Source organism: Melitaea cinxia, chromosome 13 (assembly GCF_905220565.1).
Source record: "Melitaea cinxia chromosome 13, ilMelCinx1.1, whole genome shotgun sequence".
NCBI classification, from domain to species: Eukaryota; Metazoa; Arthropoda; class Insecta; order Lepidoptera; family Nymphalidae; genus Melitaea; species Melitaea cinxia.
Genome location: NC_059406.1, coordinates 10,774,677 through 10,799,317, shown reverse-complemented (window position 1 = coordinate 10,799,317; position 24,641 = coordinate 10,774,677). Strand labels below are relative to the sequence as shown.

Below are 24,641 nucleotides of genomic sequence, written 5' to 3'. Positions count from 1 at the left end.
AGGATTATTTTTCAGTAGGATATTATTTATATTTAGGGTTTACAAAAACAAACAAAAATCTCAGTAGTTGTTACCCTGATCAATCAAGATTATTAAAAAACGTCGCTTAGCACGCCAAATGAAATCGAAAGCTGATGCTTGTCGTGGTGTCTCATTTTAATTAATCGAGATCTGATTGGTACTTTTTAAGTTATCGATAATAATGAGCATTGACTGGACTATCTTTTCGTCTACCTACGTCGTATTATTGGTTCATGTATTTAAAGTCAGTTTTTTTTTTTCGATTGTAATCAACACAATTATTATAAATATAATTTCATAATAATTTTCAAACCTACCTTTTGTATTCTGTCTTTGATTTTTGAAAAATCTTTTTAGAATACTATAAAAAGGTTCGTTAGTGACATTTCGTTCATTTGAATATACAATTATATAAAATGACAGTCAAGATTTCTTACAAACCTGACCTTTGATTGGTTTAAACTTGAATAGCGTTACATTTGATTGCAGGCGCAATTGAAGTAATATCGCAGATGTTGCGCGCGCGCCGAAGTAGAAGAGAGGAGCGCGCGCGGCCTGCACGCGACGCGGCCACCACCCGGCGCGCCCTCTAGACAAAACCCTGCATTACTATAAGGTACTTTACAATACTATTTATCCTTTACCAGCAACTTTCCTTAAACAATTACATTCCTTTTGATTACTTATTAGTCATAACACAACAAAAAGAAAACATTTTTTTTTGTCGTTGTTGTGAAAAGTATAATAATATTTTACCTTATACAGTGTTGGTCATTGTGTTATTCCGTTCTAACAAATTTAATGATGATTCAAGCGTCAACTAGTCATTTTGGCATAAATTAGAAGTTCCGCTGTTGTCGTTATACGAGTCGTAATTTTTTACGTAGTATCTACATACACCATTAAGTGTGCTATTGTATGCTACACGTTTCTAAATTACTGTTCGTTATGTACAGGTACTTGTTTCAGGTCGGACATGAAAAATCTCGCTTATTTGCTGGCTGTCCCTATCAGCGAGTACGTGGTGACGTTCATCTCTTTAGTAGCCGCGGCCACACTGCTCTCGAGGACGACAGGTTGGGCACATACATTTCTAATATGACTAAATTAAAACTATTTTTAATTTATAAAGTAAATTAGAAGTTATCGTGTTAACATTCCATTTCAGGCAAGGTTTTAAAAAAGAATACGAATTAAAAATAGATAATCCAAAAAAATATGATAGATACATATAGTAAGCGTAGCATACAATTATTAAGGAATACCACTATTAAATAGTTACATGATTATTTGGTAACAAAATCGACTAGTTATGTGTCTGCCTGTTCTTACATCTACATGTGAACATAATTGAGATCACGTGATTTTATGTGTGGACCATGGCATAGGCGTACCCAATATTTGGAATAGGTGGGGCAAATACAATTAAATGTAAAAACCCAGTAAATAGTAGAAATACAAAATGATTTTTATTTACTGTAACTTTTCATTTACCTGCACTATCTACACTATAGTAACAATAGATTACGGGGGTTTTGACTAAACCTAAGATTTTCTTGTTGAAATCTAAACTATTTATTAGTTTTTGGTCAGGGTGGGGTAATTGCTGGGGCCTCTCTCCACTGTGGGTACGCCCATAGAGCATGATAAACTTACAACAAACTACATAACAAAATAAGAGAAAAAGCTTCTTGTTAAAACTTAAGACTTAACTCTACATTATTTGAGATTTTTCTTTTTTCCTTCGAGCTTTCTTAATTTCCTTTACTTTTTTTATTATTTGGATGACAAAATTTTTATGTTCAATGGTTACTTTTACTTCATTTTGAATGAAAAATATGTAAAAAAATATTTTGTGAGAAATCTTGAATCATTTAAGTAAATAAAGTTAAGAAAAGTTGATGGGTTTTATAAAACAGTTAAGACTGATATTAATTTATTTAATTTCTGAAACAGAAGGGCGCTCCGCCCGTAGGTGGTCGGCGGGAGAACGCGGGCGCAGGGCGTACTGCCGCACGCGCTTTCCCTACCACACACACCCGCCCATTCACTGTTAGCAGGTATATTTTTCCATATCTCTTTATTCTGTTATCATAAACGTTACAAAGCTTTTATTCTACAAAAATTTAAAAGCTTCATAACGTTTATGATATGATCTTTACCAATAATATTATTGTAATTTGATTAGCAATTCACCGAAGTGGTATTAATTTATTTTAATTTAATTTTCAGTAGGCAGTTTACTCGGGGGGAGTTCGATAGACAATGTCCGAGGATTTGGACTCGATCAGCGAGGAAGAACAAAGTTTGTTCCGACCCTTCACCCGAGAGTCATTGGCCATTATCGAGGCCCGCATAGCTGAAGAGCATGCCAAGCAAAAGGAACTCGAGAAAAAACGAGCGGAAGGCGAGGTAAGTCCGAATTAATAACTGCGTGCTCTTTATCACGAGTGTCTACGATTCAACGATCACTAAACAGCCAACGGTATAAGCGAATATTTAAGTTTATGATAAATTTAATAATATAAGTATATCTAATATATATTTAACACAGAAAATATATAAGTATTAACTTAATACCAAAGAGCTTTTCGTGACATAATAGCTCTGACGGATAATTTTTATTTAAACCATTCCAGACCGATTTGGGGCGGACGAAAAAGAAAAAAGAAGTAAGAGTGCTTGCTTGCCCCTTTTACCTTTTAAGGCTCGTTTTTAGAAAAATATTTAGCAAGTTATCGCTGGTTCAAAATTAACTTCTTAGCTGACATTACAAATTTCGACAACCATTGGCAGACATCAGACAAAGTGCGATAACTTGCATTGCATTCTAATTTATTATCGATCGCATTTTTAAACACATCGCTTTGTCAATAACTAATTAAATGTTTCGAAATAACCCGCAGCTTAGCTGTTTGAATCATACAGCCAATTCTTAATGATAAATGTTTAGTAGTTAACGAAAAGAAAGCTTGTCATGTTTATTTGCATTTTCAATACATAAAGGTATTTTCGCTATGTTAAATTGCTGAAGATACCGAAACAAAATGCAAAATGGTTGAAAAATAAGCCACATTCCCTTCTGAAAAACCTCAGAAACCATTAAGTTAGACATAGAAAAATGTAGCAAAATGTTTAGATGACCCTGTAAATTATTAAAAATGAGCCTCACGTTTTATTGTCTACAGTCTTACACCCAAGATTAATAAAAATATTGTCTTGTCCCCACATCGTTTTCAGTCGTTAAAGCAACTGTATCCCAAAATCAGAAAAAATGTAATACAGCCCTAATGATTAGTAAATAAACTACACTAGCACATAACATATTACCATTATCATGCATTGCACACGATTGGCTCATGTCTGCAAAATCATCAGCTGCTGTCATTTATGTAGGTCTAGCATGGTGTTATCACCTAGCTAGTTTAGCGCAAGTATATGAACGATCCCCTATTTTGATACCCGTTATTTTTATTGTAAAATTAATAAATAAATTGGCGAATTTTAGTAAAAATAAACCACCGAGTATAATTAGCATACTTTATTTATCGTCTCAATAAATTAAACTATCCGTTTCTAGTTGACCAAGTTAAGTATGTATATTTATATCTTAAAAATGGTTTCTATAATTTGGATAGATCTTGTTTATCAAAAATTTAAAAAAGTACATAACTTTAAATATCGAAAAAGGCGTAAGGGGTCTATGGGCCCCCGGTCGGAACGAAGATTCTTTCGCTTTTTGGTAGATGTTTGCTGTACAGTCATAAATTATATTGTAAAATATCAAGTTACATACTACATAGAGAGTTTAATTGAATTATTTCTAATAAAATATATTTATTTCTATATAATAATTTAATGTAAAGAGAAAGTTTATATGTAAAAAGTAATATAGTAAGAATAAATAAATAAAATTTAAAAAAGCAAACGTACTATAGAAACAAGTGTCGAGAAAAAGTATTGTTACGCTTTTTTCGATCTCATTCCCCTCCTGTTCAGTGCGTGTGCTGCGCGATAAGGAATTATACGTATAAATTGTTTATAAACGATTTACTTCTGGCTTCCTAAATGGTAACACAATAGCGGGAAACGTTCTGCAATCGCTTTTAGTTTTGCCAAAATCGCATCATGGTTACACCGACAGCAGCAGCACAAAGAGCAATAAGCTTCTAACGCGCTCACGAGCCATGCTCAACTATAGTAATAATACTAGTTGCATTTATATAGTTGTTATTCTCAGTCATCAAGCTATAAAGAATAAGACCAACAGTATTGTTACATGAAGCCTTGATATAGTAGTGTAATATGATTCTTATATTACCATTAAAATTGTGCAACTATGATAATATACACAAAGTTTTTTGGTCTACAAAAACTGTACATACACATACAACTCTAGTTTAGATTTAGATATTGCAAAATATATATAAAACTTCAAGTAAGTACTTCACAATCAAATAACACAAAAAACAATGCCATTATAATTAATGATATGACTAATTAGAAAAGCTATCGTTAAAGAAAAAATTGATACTGAATTAAATGTAGAAGTACAACTACTATTATACTTTAGATTAACCATCGGAGGTCCTAAAAAAGTATCCGTAGTGATGAATTGTGTGTGATTTAGGTGCGGTACGACGATGAGGATGAAGACGAGGGTCCCCAACCAGACGCGACCCTGGAACAGGGCCTACCGCTGCCGGTGCGGATGCAGGGCTCATTTCCCCTCGAACTTGCGTCCACACCTCTCGAGGACATCGATCCTTTTTACCACAACCAAACCGTAAGAACAGTTTTAACTCTTTAAAGGATAGTAAAATGTGGTTTTAAAATTCAATCATATACATAAATACCATATTCTTGTTTCAGACATTCGTAGTCATAAGCAAGGGTAAAGATATCTTCAGATTTTCGGCGTCTAATGCCTTGTGGATACTGGATCCGTTCAATCCCATAAGAAGAGTGGCCATATACATATTAGTGCATCCTTTGTTCTCACTTTTTATTATTACTACAATCCTTGTGAACTGTATACTTATGATAATGCCTACCACACCAACTGTCGAGAGTACTGAGTAAGTATATACCTTTATACTGAAGTCAATTCTTAAAACTTCTAAATGATTTAATTTTATATAAAATTATGAATTTATATGTCATCTAACCATTAGTAGAATGCACGCTAGTTTCAAAATTATTAGTCTTCAGTTAGATTTCAAATTCTCTAAGTGCTCTATAATTTAGTTAATCGGAAGTAAATTTTATATATCTATTATTAGATTATTACTACTTACTAGTTTTATAAATTTAAACCATAAATCTCTAAGAATATAAATGTCTCTGGAAATAGAATTAGTATTTATCTAAGCAGTTTACTTTTAGTTAAGCAGAAGATTATTGTAAAACAGATTAGTTTGTGTTCTGATAATAACCAAAACACTGTTATACCAGAAATAGTGAACCCTTAATTATTGAAAAATAATGAAACTGTACCCTACTTCACCAAGCATTATAAAATTTTTCATTGCGGACTTCGGTTTGTTATGAAAGTAAAGTTTTGAGCGAGCCTCTCTGATACTGTAGTCACACTATTACACTTCATAACCCACAATTGATGCAACGTTCCTTAATTAATTAGAAATCCATCTCTTCTTAAAATTTCCGATTACGACACTACCTACTGTAGGCCATAAATTGTAAATAAATAGGTACGTATTTCAATTTCATTAGAAATAGGAGTATTTAGTAAATTTTATTGTTACCGCCACCTTATCCTTCATAACTTCAAGTTAGATGTTTTATTTGATTTCAAACAAATAGATATAATTGTTTTATTGTGACAATTTTGTCTACTTTTTGAGCGGCGTTCCACAATGGAGGTGAATTTTTACAGAGTTATCTTTACCGGCATCTACACCTTTGAATCGGCGGTGAAAGTAATGGCCAGGGGTTTCATACTACAGCCATTCACATACCTTAGAGATGCATGGAATTGGCTTGACTTCGTAGTTATAGCTTTAGCGTGAGTAGTAGACAATTTTAATATATATTTGTAGCAAAATGTTACAACGTTTAATTGTAGATTTTCGTTCTTATATGTCTAAATATTTATTTAATAGTTTTTGTATAGAAAAATATATATATACATATAAATTAGATAATTGTATGTTAAAAATATTTTTATAAAACGATCTATGTGTAGAGGTATATGTCAGGGAACTTAGATAAGTTCCGTCGATCAAAGAGACGTGACATAAACTAGTAAAACGTCAGTATTTTGTAGCTAGACATAAATAATCTAGACGTTTGTGGTTGTGGGTGTGTGTTGCAGTTATGTGACGATGGGCATAGATCTCGGCAACTTGGCCGCTCTCAGAACCTTCAGAGTTCTCCGAGCTTTGAAGACTGTGGCCATCGTACCGGGTAATTTTATACTTGTATTATATTTTACATAGCAAAGTTTGATTTATAAATTTCTAAGTGTCTAGAAATCAAAAGTAGGCAGTAATGAAATGCTTTTAAAAATAGATGTATAAATTATCATTTTTTAGTAAAAAAGAATGGTTACAATGAATTGTAAAGACAAAAGATGTAAGTATGATGGTTTGTTCTATTAACAATTCAAAATGATATGCAGCACCGAGTGATATAACTTTATTAAATGAATATTGTTTCAACAATGATGAAATAAATGCGGTTTACAGGCCTGAAGACTATCGTGGGTGCGGTGATAGAGTCAGTGAAAAATCTTCGAGATGTGATAATATTGACAATGTTTTCATTATCCGTGTTCGCACTTATGGGTCTACAAATCTATATGGGTGTGTTAACACAGAAGTGTATAAAAGTATTTCCGGAAGATGGTAGTTGGGGTAATCTAACTGACGAGAATTGGGAGAGATTTTGTCAAAATGAAAGTGAGTTTGCTCCAAAACAAATTTAATTTCTAAATTTTTATATCGAATTTAGAACAAACATGTAATATTTTTATGTGTAACTTGTAGCGAATTGGTATGGTGAAGATGGAGATTATCCGCTTTGTGGAAATTCTTCCGGAGCTGGGTAAGAAATTACTACATGTCGATATAAGTCTAACGTTAAGTTTTGAACTATGAACTTCTTTTACTAATTGGTACTCTGATACTTTTTTTCAGACAATGTGAACCAGGCTATGTATGTTTGCAAGGCTATGGACCAAACCCAAACTACGGATATACGAGTTTTGACACATTTGGCTGGGCTTTTCTTTCAGCTTTTCGACTCATGACACAGGATTACTGGGAAAATTTATATCAACTGGTAATTAATAACTGCAATAAATTAAAAATAAAAACAATAATATGGGATATCTTTTTTAACAATAAAATTAAAGGTGATGAATTCACAAACATATCTTTGCCTCCCTTTTTAAGGTGCTGAGGTCAGCAGGTTCATGGCACGTCTTGTTCTTTGTAGTTATAATTTTTTTGGGCTCGTTCTATCTCGTCAACTTGATTTTGGCCATCGTCGCCATGTCATATGATGAGTTGCAAAAGAAGGCAGAGGAAGAAGAACAAGCCGAAGAAGAAGCGCTTAGGGTAAAAATTTGCAGCATTGTAGTCTTATTATACTTTTTTCATATGATATGATGATAAAGTCTCTTCTGTTTGTTAAAAAAGGAAGCGGAACAAAAAGCAGCTGCTCGAGCTGATAAGCAAGAAGCGAGAGAGGCTCATGCTCGCGAGCAAGCGGCCGCGGCAGAGGCGGCAGCGTACGCCGAGGCGCACCCCGCCAAGTCCCCCAGCGACTCCTCCTGTCAGAGCTACGAGTTGTTCGTGAATCAGGAGCGCGGCAACCAGGACGACAATACGCGAGAGCGCATGTCCCTCCGTAGCGACCCCTTCCAGGACTCGGTGAGCACTCAGCCAACGCACAAGCCCACCGCCAACGAATCGCACCACGAACCGGCACGCCGACAGAGGAAGGTCAGCATGGTGAGTATACGCGCCTTTCACGCCCCCATCACGCTGCCAATTGTTTAACTAAATTTGTATTGAAAAAGATTTTTATATCTGTATTTTTGATTGGGAAATCGAACTGCTAGTTTTAATTTGACTTAACTATAAATAAATATAAACGTAAATTTTGAAACATTAATTAAATTTAATTTACAATAAGATTTTGAAAATATTTCTTACAAATTAAATCTTACATGATACAGTTTGAATTAAATTAAACAATTTAAAAAGCCTTGATAATATAAAAATTGCAGATAATTTCAGTCTAATTATTTAAACAAATACGTAGAGATATTAAACGTAAAGACTAAAGATAACTTACGGAACTATTGGCAGCGAAACACTATCTTTTCAACTTGATTTCAATTCGAGTTCACGCTGCTTTTACACTACATAGATAAATTCTATTTAAAATAAATTTTAAAACACAATTTAAGCATTCATCTTTCATTCTCACCCTTTGTTAACACTCGATGTCACAAAAAATTCAAGTTGAAAAGAAAAAATAATTTTTGATGTAAGCTTTGATATAATTATTTAAGTACTCTCCTTTGAACATCGAAGCTAGCTTCAAAATTCAGATTTAGACGTGAAAAGAGAATATTTGAAGTCAATAAATAAGTCTCAAACGTAATAAATATAAGTCAGTACTATTTTAGAAAAAACTTAACAGTTAAACTTACGGATAAAATCTGAATATTTGTCGCGAACTAAATTTTGTTTAACTTTCTTTTATTGTTTTAAACATTGATTCTGTGAATTTATTTGGATAATGGTTTCGAGGCATGCTATTCGTTGCTCCTACCATCTCTATTATCACCTTCATTCGTACTCCATCATTTTCTTATTATTATGTCTGCATCTGTTCAAGTCACTTTAGAGCATTACTTATTTACATGTATGCATAAACGGTTATTTTAAAAAGTGGTTTGATTAATGTCATTTATTAATTTTCTTTTGATCATTTGCATAAAGCAAGCAACAACATGCAACTAATGTACAAGAGGGGTATTAATTACGTAAGCATGTCTTAGAGTACTTTTTACTGTCAACTTAGTTTCTAGATTGAATCTAGTGCACTTTAGTATACTTTCGTTTTGGAATACCTCAATCTCCAATATTATTTTTTCAAAAATAAACTTAAAGATTACTAATTAAATTAGGGCTCAACTACGTGGGCTATCTTACTATTATAATAACAAATAATAAATAATATTGGCCGAAAAGGGCTATTCGAATAAATACTGTTGGAGAAACAGAGTCTATTGTCATGTTAGATTGTTTCTTTCGTAATGTGAATGTACGAACGGGCTGAGCTGAGACTGAACATATCACCGGTGGAGAGGTAGGTTCGGTCAATATAACTAACATAACATATATTGTGATTTTTAGGAACTGTAATACAAATTAGGAATTCCTCAATTTCGATGAGTGATATGCGGAGGCTATCTATTTTAAATATAAAGAACAGTCCTCATGACTATAGATGTAGATGTTAAATAATAGCTATGGTAGGAAATAGTCATATGCAAAAATGCATGAAATTTAACCCCACATTACTTCATGTGTTTATAAACAAAGTTACTTGACTAACCGTTGCTTTTACATCATCGCCATTGCTTGTCTTTGGTTCCTTGTTTATGTGTATTACAATAAGAGAATTGTAGTTTAAATCAGTGATCAAAGTGAAAAAAAATCGTCTGATACGTGACTACAAAACCTTATTGTAAAAAATCTGTTTCATTTTAAACTTAATTTTATTTTTATTTAGTTAGAATTTATAGTAGTCCATTTTTTATTTATTCTAGTCACACATTCATTTCACGTTTCGTATTACTTATTTGCAACTTCCTTATTCCAAATTGTTCTTATTGGAATCCTTAATCCTCTTTGTTAAGTGAATGTCTAATTAATTATATTTTGACTTAAATTCTCGATATTTACAAATTCACTTTTTCTGTGTATTAAAGGTTCCCCACCCCGAACGCATAAATAAATACGGACAGTTATCATATGGGCCACTGCGCGAAGGCTCACAGGTTTGTCCTTGTAGCCACATTGGTGTTTGTGTTCCTCTTCCCACTCCTGTGATTATTTAAAAAAATTGTCTTTTCTTTTCTATAAAATCGAATTTTACGTAACTTTGATTCTACTTATGGTTCTATTTACATTTCATTTGCAGCAATTCATGGAATCATTCTAAATATTCTTTTTTAGTATTGAATATTCGATTAAGAGCAAATACATTAAAAGTCATGCATTGATGCAATTGATTTGAAAGCACTATTATTTTTTCAGTCTTCATTGTATTTTTTCCTTATTAGTTATTTTCTTGACTGTACATTTTGTTTACCATTTGTTTATCGGCACATGAAAGTAAGTATTAAGGCATAGTAATGTAAAAGTTGAATTCATACCCGTAGGTATAATTCAGAAAAGCTTAAACTAATAATGCCTCTGCGACCGATTCCCGATCAGTTCTAGTTCATCTGCATTTGTCATACTCGATCTGAATTGAGGAACTTTGTACTTGAATCAATGACGAAAAAAAAACTTTAGTATTTCTCGAATCCAAATAAATAAAAAGATGATAGATGATCTTTTAACTTGATATTGAATCTTATTATTACTTGCGATAGGAACTTCTACTGCCTGTTTCATGAACATTTTTAAAATTCAAAATGACTTTAGGCTTCATTGTCACTGCCCGGATCACCGTTCAATTTACGTCGCGGATCTCGTGGGTCCCATCAAATGGCTCTCAGGCCGAATGGAAGGAATCGATATCCTCCTGGTGCTGACCGCAAACCACTTGTACTTTCAACGTATTTGGATGCTCAAGAACATCTACCGTACGCTGATGATTCTAATGCTGTAACACCGATGTCTGAAGAAAACGGAGCTATTATTATACCTGTCTACTACGCAAATTTAGGTAAACTTAATTTTACCAAATTTTTTGCTGATTTTTATTACTTATTCTAAACCTAAAGATATCCAGAAATTTGTGAGTGTAAACAGAAACTTCTTATTTGTTTTTAATGAAAGTTATAAAACCTTTAACGTTTTAATATTTAAAATTGGTTGCGGTTCATTACAGGTTCGAGACATTCTTCTTACACGTCACATCAATCTCGGTTGTCGTACACTTCGCACGGAGACCTGTTAGGTGGAAAAGCGCAAACGAAAGAAGCGAGGCTAAGAGGACGATCTGCCTCGAGGAACCACAGCGTTACATCACAGCCTCATGCTTACCCACTGCCTAGACAAGACTCGTCACTTGCGTCTAGACCGCTTAGAGAATATGTGAGTTATAAAGAATGAATCTTGTATATTTTAGATCCGATGTTATTTAGTTCAAGCAATATGGTATGTCGCTTTAGAGTCTGGTTTTAATAAAATAAACATACATTTTCAGGAAATAAGCACTACAGAATGCACAGACGAGGCTGGTAAAGTCTTAAAACAATCTAACGACAATCCTTTTATCGAATCAACGCAGCAGCCCAACGTAGTAGATATGAGAGGTAAATAATAATAATAATAATATGTTAGACCGATGACTCTCTATTTTATTTTTGTTTGTATTTAGATATAGGTAAAAATTATTTTCGCGATAAAAGTTGGTGTTTTATTTAGATTTAGCTAATTATACACACATACAAAACAATTTGTATATTTATTTCCTTCTTTATTCCAGATGTAATGGTACTAAATGAAATTATCGAACAAGCAGGCAGACAAAGTAGAGCCAGCGAACAAAACGGTAAGAGTAATAAGTTAAAGTTAAATTTATAAATGTTTTTATGTTTTCTGAAACTATTTCCGTACGTCGCATTAGTTGCAAAAATTTTTGTAGCTATTCCTTTGATGTTTTCTCCTTGACAATACCGCTTATATTTACAATAATTATATAAAATTATATACTTAAAGTGGCTATGGTAAAATATATTAATAATAAAAGATAATATACATAATCACTAATACACTGTTATATATTTTGTACATGATCAGCATATACAACACACAACAGAACGAAACACAAAGGTATTTGCTCATTATGCGGCAAAAAGCATAATTGGCAAAATGAACCATTTGTGGATGTCATTTATTAAATATCTTAAAGAGACAACGCACTCGGAGCACAAATTTCTAACTTCTGAGTAGCACGCACCAAAAACTTACACAAGTCAAAAAGATAATATAACATAAAAATACTAATATGCTTCTCTTCAATATGCTTATGCTTTGCTTTATATTGTTTGTCTAATGTACCTATAGCTAAAATAGTAACTTAACTATGCATATTATGATGGAAAATATCTTAAATGCGCATATTTATTTTCACGTATACTTATTTGTTAAGAAATTTTGCAAACGCTTGACACAAAACGCTAAGCTTAACACATAGATAACTTCCATTATTACAAATAATGCACTTTTTATAAAATTAATTAAAACAATACGTTACATATTGAACATTTATAGACTAAACTTTCCTAAACTATGTCAATAAACCACACATGTCCAGCCTTTGTTTTTTTAAATTTAATTCTCATTTATGATATTTTACGAAATCTAAATGATTTAATTCAATAATTTTATTTAATTTTTACAATGACAAGCTTGTAGCGATCAAATGCATGTATGTTTTACATTACTTTATTTTCAATACATATAATTTACCTTTAGTAAATATAACATAATTTCTAACAAATCTTTGTAGTACCAATAGGTATCACTTAGTCTTAGAGTGTATTGATAAATCACGATATTCATATTTTTTGACCCCTTGAATATAAATATAGCTTAGAAACATAGTAATATTTGATGCAACATCGCCATCATGTAAGCTAAGTAAGCTTAATTGCAAATTTAAGATAGGCCTTTAAATACTTAATTGAATTCTGCGAGCCGCTTTCAACGTGGTTTATGGTGTGAGCACAGTAACAGGCACATTGACCAGTTAGTGACTAACCTTCCATTATCTTCTTCTTTAAAATCTAAAAACCGTTACAAGAGAATATTTCCTTGATATAAATGACAGCCAACAAAATTCAAAAAATATGAATATTGATGTCTGAAACTGAAGTAAACATTGGCCCTACCATATTATTTGCCAAATCACAATTCCTAGTTTAAAGGAGCTGTTATTGGTTAAAGTATAAAAATAATGAGCGAATACTAACAGACTTTCTCTCTCTCTTTCTTCAACACAAAAAACACACGACCAACGGTAAACGCGACACAACAGTGTCAGTATACTACTTCCCAACAGCAGAAGACGATGAGGATGGACCCACCTTCAAAGAAAGACTCCTCGAGTGCTTAATGAAAGGAATAGACTTCTTCTGTGTATGGGATTGCTGTTGGTTGTGGTTGGAGTTCCAAAAATATGTGGCTCTACTAGTGTTCGACCCTTTCGTAGAACTGTTTATCACGTTATGTATCGTGGTCAACACTTTGTTTATGGCTTTGGATCATCATGATATGGACAGAGATATGGAAAAAGCTCTAAAAAGTGGCAATTATGTAAGTTTTCAAAAGTAGAATTAATACTATATTAGAACGAAAACATTATAATGATTATATTTATTTCAGTTTTTCACAGCAACCTTTGGTATAGAAGCCATGTTAAAGTTAATAGCTATGAGTCCTAAATATTATTTTCAAGAGGGTTGGAACGTTTTTGACTTCATTATTGTGGCCTTATCATTGTTGGAATTGGGTTTGGAAGGTGTACAGGGTTTGTCAGTGTTACGTTCATTTCGTTTGGTAAGTTTCATTTTAACTGTATTAGTTATATTTAATTATTAAATAAAATATGTATTAGATTTGTTACTGTAAGTATACAATATGTATAACAAAAATGTCCAACACATAACAAAAATACTAAAATTACAGCGAGATTATATATATTCTAATATGATTTTCAATTAAAAGAAATTCGCATATTTATGTAAGTACGTATCCTCACTTTTTATAGTCACAGTTAACCACATGCATCACACACCGGTATAATGACATATATGTATTTATGTGTAATGAAATATTTTCAGCTGCGTGTATTTAAACTGGCTAAGTCTTGGCCGGCGCTAAACCTTATTATATCCATAATGGGTAGGACAGTGGGAGCTTTAGGGAACTTGACCTTTGTACTTTGCATCATTATATTCATATTTGCGGTGATGGGAATGCAGTTGTTTGGGAAAAACTATACAGGTTCTCTTTAAAAAACAATTTAGCATCTCTAAAGAATTTAGGCTTGATTATTGATTATTCAGCTTCACACTCCCCAGTATTTTCACACAGGGCTTGAATAACCATTAATTTCATAGGGTACCATTTGGTTCCCGCAGTGGCTTTATAACACAAAATGTGGCTCTATCTCATGAATGGACCTGAGATGAGACACGTTATAAAGCTATTCCACGCAGCTTGTGATTATAAGTTAAGCTTTGCATCAAGTAATATAGAAGTAACATGCAGCTTCGCTTCCCGAGGGTATTTCGATGGATCAGGTCGACAACTGATGGGATCTATGTCAGTAATATTAGGCTAAAGAGAACACTTATGTGACTCTCGTGACAGAACAAAGTCACATATCCAAAAACGAATAAATCGAAAAGCTCTCACATAACAAACTCATAGATATAATAGAAAATAGAATAACATATATCCCACTCATACAGAAATAAGTCAACGCACAGTTTTGATAGGTTACTCAAGCACACATTTGCTAATTCTAGTTAAATTGACCCAGGATTGCTCAAATATATTGGAGGTGTAAACTTTGAAACATCGATTTCGCAGCTATTTGAGCGATTGTCGGTCTTCAGAAAGGTGCCGCAGTAGCATAGGTGAAGCGCCGGTAAGCGAGCTTGTGTGACGCCTGGTTTCACAATTTGTACTTGCAGCTTCGAGTATTCAAATTGGCAAAGTCATGGCCGACACTTAATTTACTCATCTCTATAATGGGTAGGACGATGGGTGCCTTGGGCAACCTGACCTTCGTATTGTGCATCATTATTTTCATATTTGCCGTGATGGGTATGCAACTATTCGGGAAAAATTATGTTGGTAAGTCGAATTGGTGGGAGTCTTGCATGTTCGTTGGTGTATGTTAAACGTTAGTGACGCGAATGCCCGCTGGACTTGCAAATGAATCTACTTCAACTTTCGTAGAATACATGAGTGACGATTGTGAAATCATTTAGATATAGAAGTGTTCAACGTTCGTATTTGTAAAGTTAGTTAATTTTGTGAAAATAGTTGCCGCGTTGAAGTAGATTCATGAAATATCAAGTTATTTGTTAAAGCGTGGATTGCGTCATAAAGTTTCGGTACATATGTCTCTGGTGACATGTTCGACTCCACGCTTTAATTCGGGCACCGGTCACAGTTAAATGTAACTATTGTGTTGATGTGCGTCACACTCTTGTGCTCATCTTGTTAGGTAATTGGCAAGAATCGGTGTAATCTTTCCAAGTGAGCTTTTATTTACCTTCAAGTATATTCTATTAATTATGGAAGCCCCAAGCAAAGGCGCCTCACTTGTGAGACATTCATTGCCAGCTTTTCTGACTTCTTTCAACTTTAGTAAATTATCTATATATCTGCATCCAATTTTCTTCAAATTTCAAACAAAGCCATCAAGCAATATATAGTATCCTCCTATCAACACTTCAATCTTTAAAATAACTCAGCTCAGTAGATTTAAAATCTGCATGTATTTGCTAGGAGTAAATTATCTTCAGCAAAAGAAATGGGGTTAGTAAAAAACCTTGCAAATTTTTATGCATGGTTGTTCTCTTATTAATTTCCTCCTGACACTATAAAAATGAATAAACAGAGATTTCGTTTTTTTTAGTTATCAAGTTAACAAGGAGAAAGTCACAATTTCAAATATTCTTACTCAGGCTTAAATTAAAGAAGTCGGAACAAGTACAAATAAATGTAACAGATTTACTCCTCTTTAGATGTTTTTTTATTAAATATATTAGTAATTTTCAATCAAAATGAATGAACACGAAATCTCTGCTAACGAGTGAATATTACTTAAAACTGTGTTATTTAATAAATATTTCACATAAAATGCTATGTATTTTTCAAAATAATTTGTTTGAATGCGAGAAAGTCAAGTAAATAAATATCTTCATTTTTTTTTAAATATTACATGTTTTTAATATACTTAGATAAAGTAATTGTTTCCAAGGTACAGTTACAAAACTCCTTTAATTTTCCCTTTTAATGTTTGTCACTTAATAAGTTATATCTCATATTAAATTCTAGAGTCACCTCATTACCTTTTCTAATTACTAAGTAATCATCCATTGTATGCGCACAGACTACGTAGACCGTTTTCCGGACGGAGACCTTCCCCGATGGAACTTCACAGACTTCATGCACAGCTTCATGATTGTCTTTCGAGTACTCTGTGGAGAATGGATAGAAAGCATGTGGGACTGTATGCTCGTTGGCGACGTATCCTGCATACCATTTTTCTTAGCCACGGTTGTCATTGGTAATCTTGTGGTTAGTATTTATCTTGATCTTAATAAAAAAAAGTATATATATAGGATACATATAGGATGGAAGAAACCCATTACAAAAGTAAAAAAATATAACAGAATAAAAGGAAAAATAATTTACGGTCGGGAAATGACGAGGGGTCCCCTCCTCATTTCCACAAAATTTCACTGGATATTATGATAAAATTTTCTTATTTTTGTAATGGATTTCATCCTGTTCTAATTATTTTTACTTTTTACTATTTTCAAGGCATCGGTACTGGTCTAATTTACAATCAAATAAGTATAAAGAGTTTTCTTTTTAGGTTCTCAACCTCTTCTTGGCCCTATTGCTCTCAAATTTCGGTTCTTCAAACTTATCATCACCGACTGCTGATCAAGATACTAACAAAATTGCTGAAGCTTTCAACAGAATTTCAAGGTTCATAGACTGGGTTAAAAGAAACGCAGCGGAAATACTGAAATTGGTGAAAAATAAACTTACAAATCAAATAGCCATACACGCTCCCGGTAAGATGTGTTATATTCTATAAAGTGTGTTGTGGCATGTCGTTGTTTGTAAATGTAATTAATTTAAATATGCGATATATGGACGCGCAGCAGTGAAACTTCTTGAGCAAAAGTTCTTAGAGTGATGCTTCTATGTGGTTTTTGGCTTTCTTTAATTTAAATTTTTAATTATGGTCGAATTTCGACCTCTAGGTGACGAGAAATAGACAGTAAGAAGTTTCACTTTTATGACAGCTTTGCTATTTGTGATTAAAGAGATCAAATTTAATAAAAAAAGGCTGTAAATGTTTTCAAAAGAAAATATGCTTATTTAAAAGTTAAAACATTATTTAATGACTATTTGATTTGTGTTCAGTACTTATGACATTAAGGCATGTTTTTACAAACACGCAAGGTTAATATTAATCGTATACAATACAGGGCATGAAATTTTGTGTGTATCCTCTATCTCAATACTTTTTGTGAATACTGTGCGTTGCTTGTCCCCTTAGCATTCAAGTGTAGAGCTACAGACCTGTCGTGAATTTGTTTTTGTTGATATAATCTGTCCTTGTGTATACTATTTTTTACTCGAGTGGCTATCTCAGTGTAATTTATATCAGTCGTAAGTACATTTTTGCTTATGTTGTCGTATCATTGTAACTACCCAAATGCTTTATATGTGTTTGCATGTAAATGCAAGTCATGTGTTGATATAAGTTTGTTTTACTTTAAAATATGTGAAACACTGCTTCCAAATACCAAATGTCTCGTTGTTTTCTTTTGATATTTATTTTAATTTGAAGAAAAAAATAAAAAAGATATTAATAAAAAAGTTATTTTCCAACTAATCTTTTTCCATTACTACCATTTTTGGTTGATATTTTTTTCATTCATATAAATCATAATTTCTACGGATTCTGTAACTAAGTTGTTGGCCCTGGTCTGATTTCTATGCTTGGGTGCTGCGTCTACGCACGGTGGACAAATGACGCGCGTCACGTAGGCTTAAAGGCGGCTTTATGTGGTCGCTGTGTCTCCTCAGAACGGGTGGACAACGAGCTCGAATTAGGTGCCGACCTCGATGATGGAGGTCTATACAAAGATAAAAAATTAAAAGACCAAGTAGAAGTAGCAATCGGCGATGGCATGGAGTTCACGATACCGGGTAAAATAAAATTCTAAGCATTATAAATATTAACGATTGAAATAATATCTTATTTTACATTATACGTTGATTTTAAAGGTGACAATAAATACAAGAAAGGTAAAATACTAATGAACAATATAAATGCAATAACGGACAATCATACAGACAATAGAATTAATTGTGAATTGAATCATCATGGATATCCCATTCAGGTAATAATTAATTTCACAATAATCATTCATTTATTTCGATAAAGTATTACATACAAGTAGTACTTGTAGTAAAATAGTGAATTGAATAAACAGTACGTATTTTCAGGACGATGACACGATAAGTCAAAAATCGTATGGAAGTCACAAAATTAGATCTTTTAAAGATGAAAGTCATAAAGGTTCAGCAGACACCATAGATGGTGAAGAAAAGAAAGACGCCAGTAAAGAAGAATTAGGATTGGAGGAAGGTGAGGCTATATTTTGTATTTTAGGGCTTTCGCAAAAAATACCTTTACTTAAATAATAAATGTGGCCAAAAGAAAACCGCAACATATTATATTTGTGTGTCTTTTACAGAAATGATACCAGAAGAAGATGCTGGACCAATGGATCTACCTAAAGTTGATATAAAAGCAGCAGAGGGTGACATGATTGATGACACTCCAGCAGACTGTTGTCCAGACCCGTGTTATCAACGCTTTCCGTTTTTGGCTGGAGATGATGAGTCGCCTTTCTGGCAAGGATGGGCCATGTTGAGACTGAAAACATTTCGACTTATTGAAAACACATACTTCGAAACGGCTGTGATAACTATGATTTTACTCAGTAGTTTGGCTTTGGTATGTTGTTTTTAATTTTCTCTTTTATGATCAACTATAGTAAAAAAATAGTTAATACTCTCCTATATTTTTCAGGCTCTAGAAGATGTCCATTTACCGCATCGACCGATTCTTCAAGATATCCTTTACTATATGGACCGAATCTTTACCGTTATATTTTTCATTGAGATGTTGATTAAGTGGCTTGCTCTTGGATTCCAAAAATACTTCACCAATGCCTGGTGTTGGCTTGATTTCATCATTGTCATGGTAAACGACAACTGTTATTAAGCAATTTTTTTATTTATGTAATTTTTATCGGTTTTAGGGGTTATTTGTTATTATTTATAACATTTAGGTAACAGAGTATTAAACTAGATTTAACTGCCTAATTGAAAACGAAACTATGAAAATTAGAAATACTAAGTAGTTAAAACAACTACATTTTTATCAGCTGAATATAAAAATATGGTACCTACTTATAAAAACCTATATTCGTAAATAGTCTAAATAGGCTTTATACTAGAATTTTTTAATTATCTGTTAAGTAATTTTATATAAATCACGAGTGGTATCGTTAGTTGTCACTCGTAAACCACGGAGCCGTTATGGCGGGTGCAGATGACATCCCAGCGTTCCGTTCGATGCGCACTTTGCGCGCTCTGCGGCCTCTTCGCGCGGTCTCCAGATGGGAGGGCATGCGCGTGAGTACGCGCACTCATCACCAAGCGATTGGTTGTTCAACAGACGGTTACGTCGTGTTGCCTGCCAAACATAAGTGGCAATTATCTTCTTTTAATACCTCTTTAATAAAATTGTAATTTAAACCCTGAGCAATGCAGGCAGCGCGACCTATAAGCGTGAGCTTTGACTGTTCTATGGCTATTACAGCGAGGGCCAAGACCGGCCTAACTGTTGCCAGCTCTCAATGTCGTCTTGTTGTATTTGTGGATTTGCTTCTGTCTTACCCTCGACTAAATAACTAAATATAAATAAATCCTAATTTTTAACACAGAAAACTCTTAACTTGCATGTTACGGTAATTAACCTTCACCTTCGCCTCAACTGTGCCGTTTTTGAAACAATTTATAAGAGGTAAATTTTATTACTTACACTTAAATAAACAATTGTTAAATATAAAAATGGCACATTTCCAGTATTTTGTGCTATCAATGTATTGAATATAATAAACATATGTTTCAAATAATAAACAAATGCCTATATTCTCGATGTAAATAAAATTGAGAGGTCTAGGAAACATGAATGTTTCTTAGATTTCTCAAGCTTTGTGTATTTCTGGAATGTAACAAAATTCTTAACTTATGTATTCAACCTTTTTTAATTTGTTTTTGTGCTACCGTTGCTGTCAGCAGGTTTGAGTGTAGATAGGATCCATTATCTTCAAGACATTTTAATGTCCTTTCATTTTGTTGTTGGGATCGTAAGTCTTCACATCTGTATTATAAATATATTCGATCTAGTTTATTTCCTGGCTATGTACTTTACTCTAGGTGGAGACTGTTACTTTAACGTATTGATATTGTGTATTCTCAAAAAGCTACTATTGATTTTATCAGGTCTCGCTTATAAACTTCGTAGCGGCACTTTGTGGAGCCGGTGGCATTCAGGCGTTCAAAACGATGAGAACGCTTCGCGCCCTCCGACCGCTCAGAGCTATGAGCCGCATGCAGGGCATGAGGGTACGTACCTCTGCCTCGCGAGCTCCACTTCTCTTTCTTATTAACTAACCATCCATCACTACACAATTCGTTTAACACAAACACAACAAATTCATAATAACAAAATATATAAACGTAGAACATTCACTCAATATCTACATTATTTGAAATAAACAATCTGATATCAAATTTCACTTTTCAAACGCAACCAATTCATTGGCATTAATGGACTATTGATTATTAGTAAATCATTTTGAAGTCTTCGATGGCACCCTTGAATGGCTTAGTATCATCATGACTCGTCACATCCTCTTTAAAAGCAGTCGGTTTTAAGTCGTCAATATATATTACTATCATGTTTTTGGTCTACTTTTCTCTTCGGTTACTTTAGTATTTTTAGCGTAGATTTATCCTAGATATTTGAAATGTATTTTAGATATTGCACCTTAGATTTACTTCTTTCATCAATGACAAGATATGTTGAAGAATTCCAGCGTGCATGTGTTAGATGATAGTTCCATTCGCGTATTTATTGGATTAATTTATTGAATTGGTAAGAGAGCTTTGCTTTTTATTTATTAAATAACATGCGTTGTTGTTATGGTTGTGTGCACACGCGCTTAGTCTGCATGATTAATTATATGTATAGTTTTTTCTTTATTAATTATTGTTAATGTAAGTATTATTGAAACATATTCAAGTCATTCATGCAGAGCTAAAAGTATACTTTAAGGCTTCACAAGTATCCATTTTATTATTTGAAAGTCCTTTTTGGTGTTTGTTTTGTTATAAAAACTGTGTATGCCATAAGTAATTGCACAGTACGCAATATTTTATTATGTAAATTGCAGATGCTTACAGGATTTTCTTTCAAAGTATCACTTAAAATATATGCAAACGATTTTCATTTACTATCAATCAAATTATCGTGTATAGAACGTAACAATCTGCCTAACTTTATTGTAAAGTATTCAACCTTATCATAAATGAATGTTATTACTAACTAGGTGTCTAAGAAAATTGTCAAATTCTAGGTGGTTGTGAACGCTCTGGTGCAAGCTATACCATCCATCTTCAACGTGCTGCTCGTGTGTCTGATATTCTGGCTTATATTTGCTATTATGGGTGTACAACTCTTCGCTGGAAAATATTTCAAGGTCAGTTTATTAATTTTTAACTTAAATGAATAATTTTACAATAAATTTTTCCTCAGTCCTTGTGCTAAGTATTTGCTATAAATGAATACTAAGCTGGTAAAAATGGATCTCAGTGAAATACGTAATTAGTTAAACTTGTGTATTTTTATTATCGTGAAAAAAAACTAGCTACTTAGTAAGTTTATTGTTTTTTTATTAAATAGGCTAACAGTCAACTTTCTTAGATTTTAATGATGATATATTATTCAAATTCTTCATTCAATTATTTTAATCATTTTTAATTACAGTGCGTCGATATGAACCACACAACACTGAGTCATGAAATTATACCTGATAAAAACGCTTGTATCTTAGAAAACTACACTTGGGAAAACTCTCCAATGAATTTTGATCACGTTGGGAAGGCTTACTTGTGCCTATTCCAAGTTGCTACTTTCAAAGGTTGGATTCAAATCATGAACGACGCTATCGATTCACGAGAGGTACCAACAATTACGATGAATTTAATGTGACCAATTGTTTAAATATAGACTGAAAATAAATAATATTATCTTATAAATCATTGCACTTCTTTCAGGTTGGTCGTCAACCGATTCGAGAAACTAACATATACATGTACTTGTATTTCGTATTCTTCATTATATTCGGCTCATTTTTCACACTCAACCTATTCATTGGTGTGATTATTGACAATTTTAATGAACAAAAGAAGAAAGCAGGAGGTAGCCTAGAAATGTTTATGACTGAAGATCAGAAAAAGTATTACAATGCAATGAAGAAAATGGGCTCGAAAAAACCGCTTAAAGCGATTCCTAGACCAAGGGTATATATTTGTAATAAGTATATAATGTAACATACATATTTTATAAGTAGAGGAAAAGTAGTATAAAGATTATTTTTGTTTTTTCAGTGGCGACCGCAGGCAATTGTGTTCGAAATAGTTACGGATAAAAAGTTTGATATGATAATCATGCTGTTTATTGGTCTTAATATGTTAACAATGACTCTTGATCATTACCAACAATCAGAAACCTTTAGTCAAGTATTGGACTATCTCAATATGATATTTATCGTAATATTTAGTTCAGAGTGCCTACTCAAAATCTTTGCCTTACGATATCATTACTTTGTAGAACCATGGAATCTATTTGACTTCGTCGTTGTCATGTTTTCTATTCTTAGTAAGTAGAAATAAATATTTACAATTGAAATTTGAAACAAAATATAAAATATGACAAATAAATATTAATTTATCTAACTTATCTTCAGGTTTGGTTTTGAGTGACATTATAGAAAAATACTTTGTTTCACCGACTTTACTAAGAGTCGTCAGAGTAGCAAAAGTCGGTAGAGTACTGCGTCTCGTAAAAGGTGCAAAGGGCATAAGAACACTACTATTTGCATTGGCTATGTCACTGCCAGCTCTGTTCAATATTTGCCTACTGCTGTTTCTCGTGATGTTTATCTTCGCAATATTTGGAATGTCATTTTTCATGCATGTTAAAGACAAAGGAGGTCTAGATGACGTGTACAACTTTAAAACATTCGTGCAGAGTATGATTCTGCTATTTCAGGTAAATATTTTTCACTAATACCATCCTGAATCTGTAAGTTTAAAGCGTGTTGTATTATTAGCATCAAAACTTAAAAAAATTGCTTAGATGTCAACATCAGCGGGTTGGGATGGTGTGTTAGACGGTATTATAAATGAGGAAGAGTGTGATCTACCGGATAACGAACGTGGATCACCTGGCAATTGTGGTTCAGCTACCATCGGTATTACGTACCTACTCTCCTACCTTGTGATCTCTTTTCTCATCGTCATCAACATGTACATCGCTGTGATTCTCGAAAATTACTCTCAGGTATGACTCTGTACAAAGTATTCAAAACTAATAATATGTACCAGTCCCATATGATTATGTTATATTGTATCACAGCACTATCTCGACTACTTAATGCCTTTTCTATGAAGAAAAACGATAAGAGCTTAATAATCCACGATGTTACACTATACATTTAAACTAATATGTACATATTTCGTTCATAACATGCTGATTTATTTACGATATCTTACTTCACCGACCACGAGAGAATTTTAGAGGCAAATTCATCGTATGGAACTTAGTGTTCCTACTGCTTGCAGTCGAATCATGTGTTCCATCTTCTGGCTCAATCTCTGGCATCTACGCATATACATAACCGTGGTAATATTTATACTAAATTTCAGGCTACCGAAGACGTGCAGGAAGGCCTAACCGACGACGACTACGATATGTACTACGAAATATGGCAGCGTTTCGATCCTGAAGGAACGCAATACATTAGATACGATCAACTATCAGATTTCTTAGACGTCCTCGAACCGCCATTACAAATCCACAAACCGAACAAATACAAAATTATATCCATGGATATACCTATATGTCGCGGAGATATGATGTTCTGCGTCGACATCTTAGACGCGCTCACGAAGGACTTCTTCGCGAGAAAGGGTAATCCGATCGAGGAGCCCGTCGACGTGGGAAGACCCGACGAGGTGGGCTACGAGCCCGTGTCGTCGACCCTGTGGCGACAGCGTGAGGAGTACTGCGCGCGACTGATACAGCACGCGTGGCGGCGGCACCGGCGGGCGCAGTCGCCGGGCGGCGGCTCGGGCGGCTCGGGCGCGGGCGGGGAGGAGGGCGCGCCCACGGCCGTGCTGCTGGACGCGGGCGCGGGCGGCGCGCACCGCGTGGTGCTGCAGGCGGCGGGCGCGGCGCCGCGGCCGCCCGAGCCCGCGCCGCCGCCCGCGCCCGTCTGA

At 33.8% G+C, this 24,641-nt stretch overlaps 1 protein-coding gene across 1 annotated transcript; it reads left to right on the top strand.

Moving 5' to 3' along the window:
- Positions 1-537: 537 nt before the first annotated feature.
- On the top strand, positions 538-24,641 carry LOC123658831 (sodium channel protein para). The gene is made up of 35 exons (XM_045594129.1): positions 538-637; positions 991-1,097; positions 1,978-2,081; positions 2,254-2,433; positions 4,652-4,807; positions 4,894-5,099; positions 5,918-6,046; positions 6,356-6,447; positions 6,729-6,941; positions 7,029-7,086; positions 7,179-7,323; positions 7,437-7,601; positions 7,683-7,997; positions 10,713-10,956; positions 11,122-11,327; positions 11,440-11,548; positions 11,722-11,787; positions 13,276-13,553; positions 13,623-13,796; positions 14,939-15,101; positions 16,369-16,556; positions 16,858-17,062; positions 18,087-18,209; positions 18,288-18,403; positions 18,510-18,651; positions 18,761-19,023; positions 19,099-19,272; positions 20,580-20,702; positions 21,716-21,838; positions 22,126-22,320; positions 22,416-22,661; positions 22,749-23,019; positions 23,108-23,412; positions 23,500-23,703; positions 24,069-24,641. The coding sequence occupies exons 4-35, from the start codon at positions 2,287-2,289 to the stop codon at positions 24,639-24,641; spliced, it is 6,117 nt and encodes a 2,038-aa protein (XP_045450085.1). The 5' UTR covers positions 538-637; positions 991-1,097; positions 1,978-2,081; positions 2,254-2,286.

What these genes read in the sequence shown, in the direction of transcription:
- LOC123658831 (XM_045594129.1), top strand. Translation starts at nt 2,287, where the DNA reads ATGTCCGAGGATTTGGACTCGATCAGCGAGGAAGAACAAAGTTTGTTC. An exon ending in AAAAACGAGCGGAAGGCGAG is followed by an intron (nt 2,434 to 4,651) that starts GTAAGTCCGAAT and finishes TGTGTGATTTAG; the next exon opens with GTGCGGTACGACGATGAGGA. An exon ending in CCGAAGAAGAAGCGCTTAGG is followed by an intron (nt 7,602 to 7,682) that starts GTAAAAATTTGC and finishes TTGTTAAAAAAG; the next exon opens with GAAGCGGAACAAAAAGCAGC.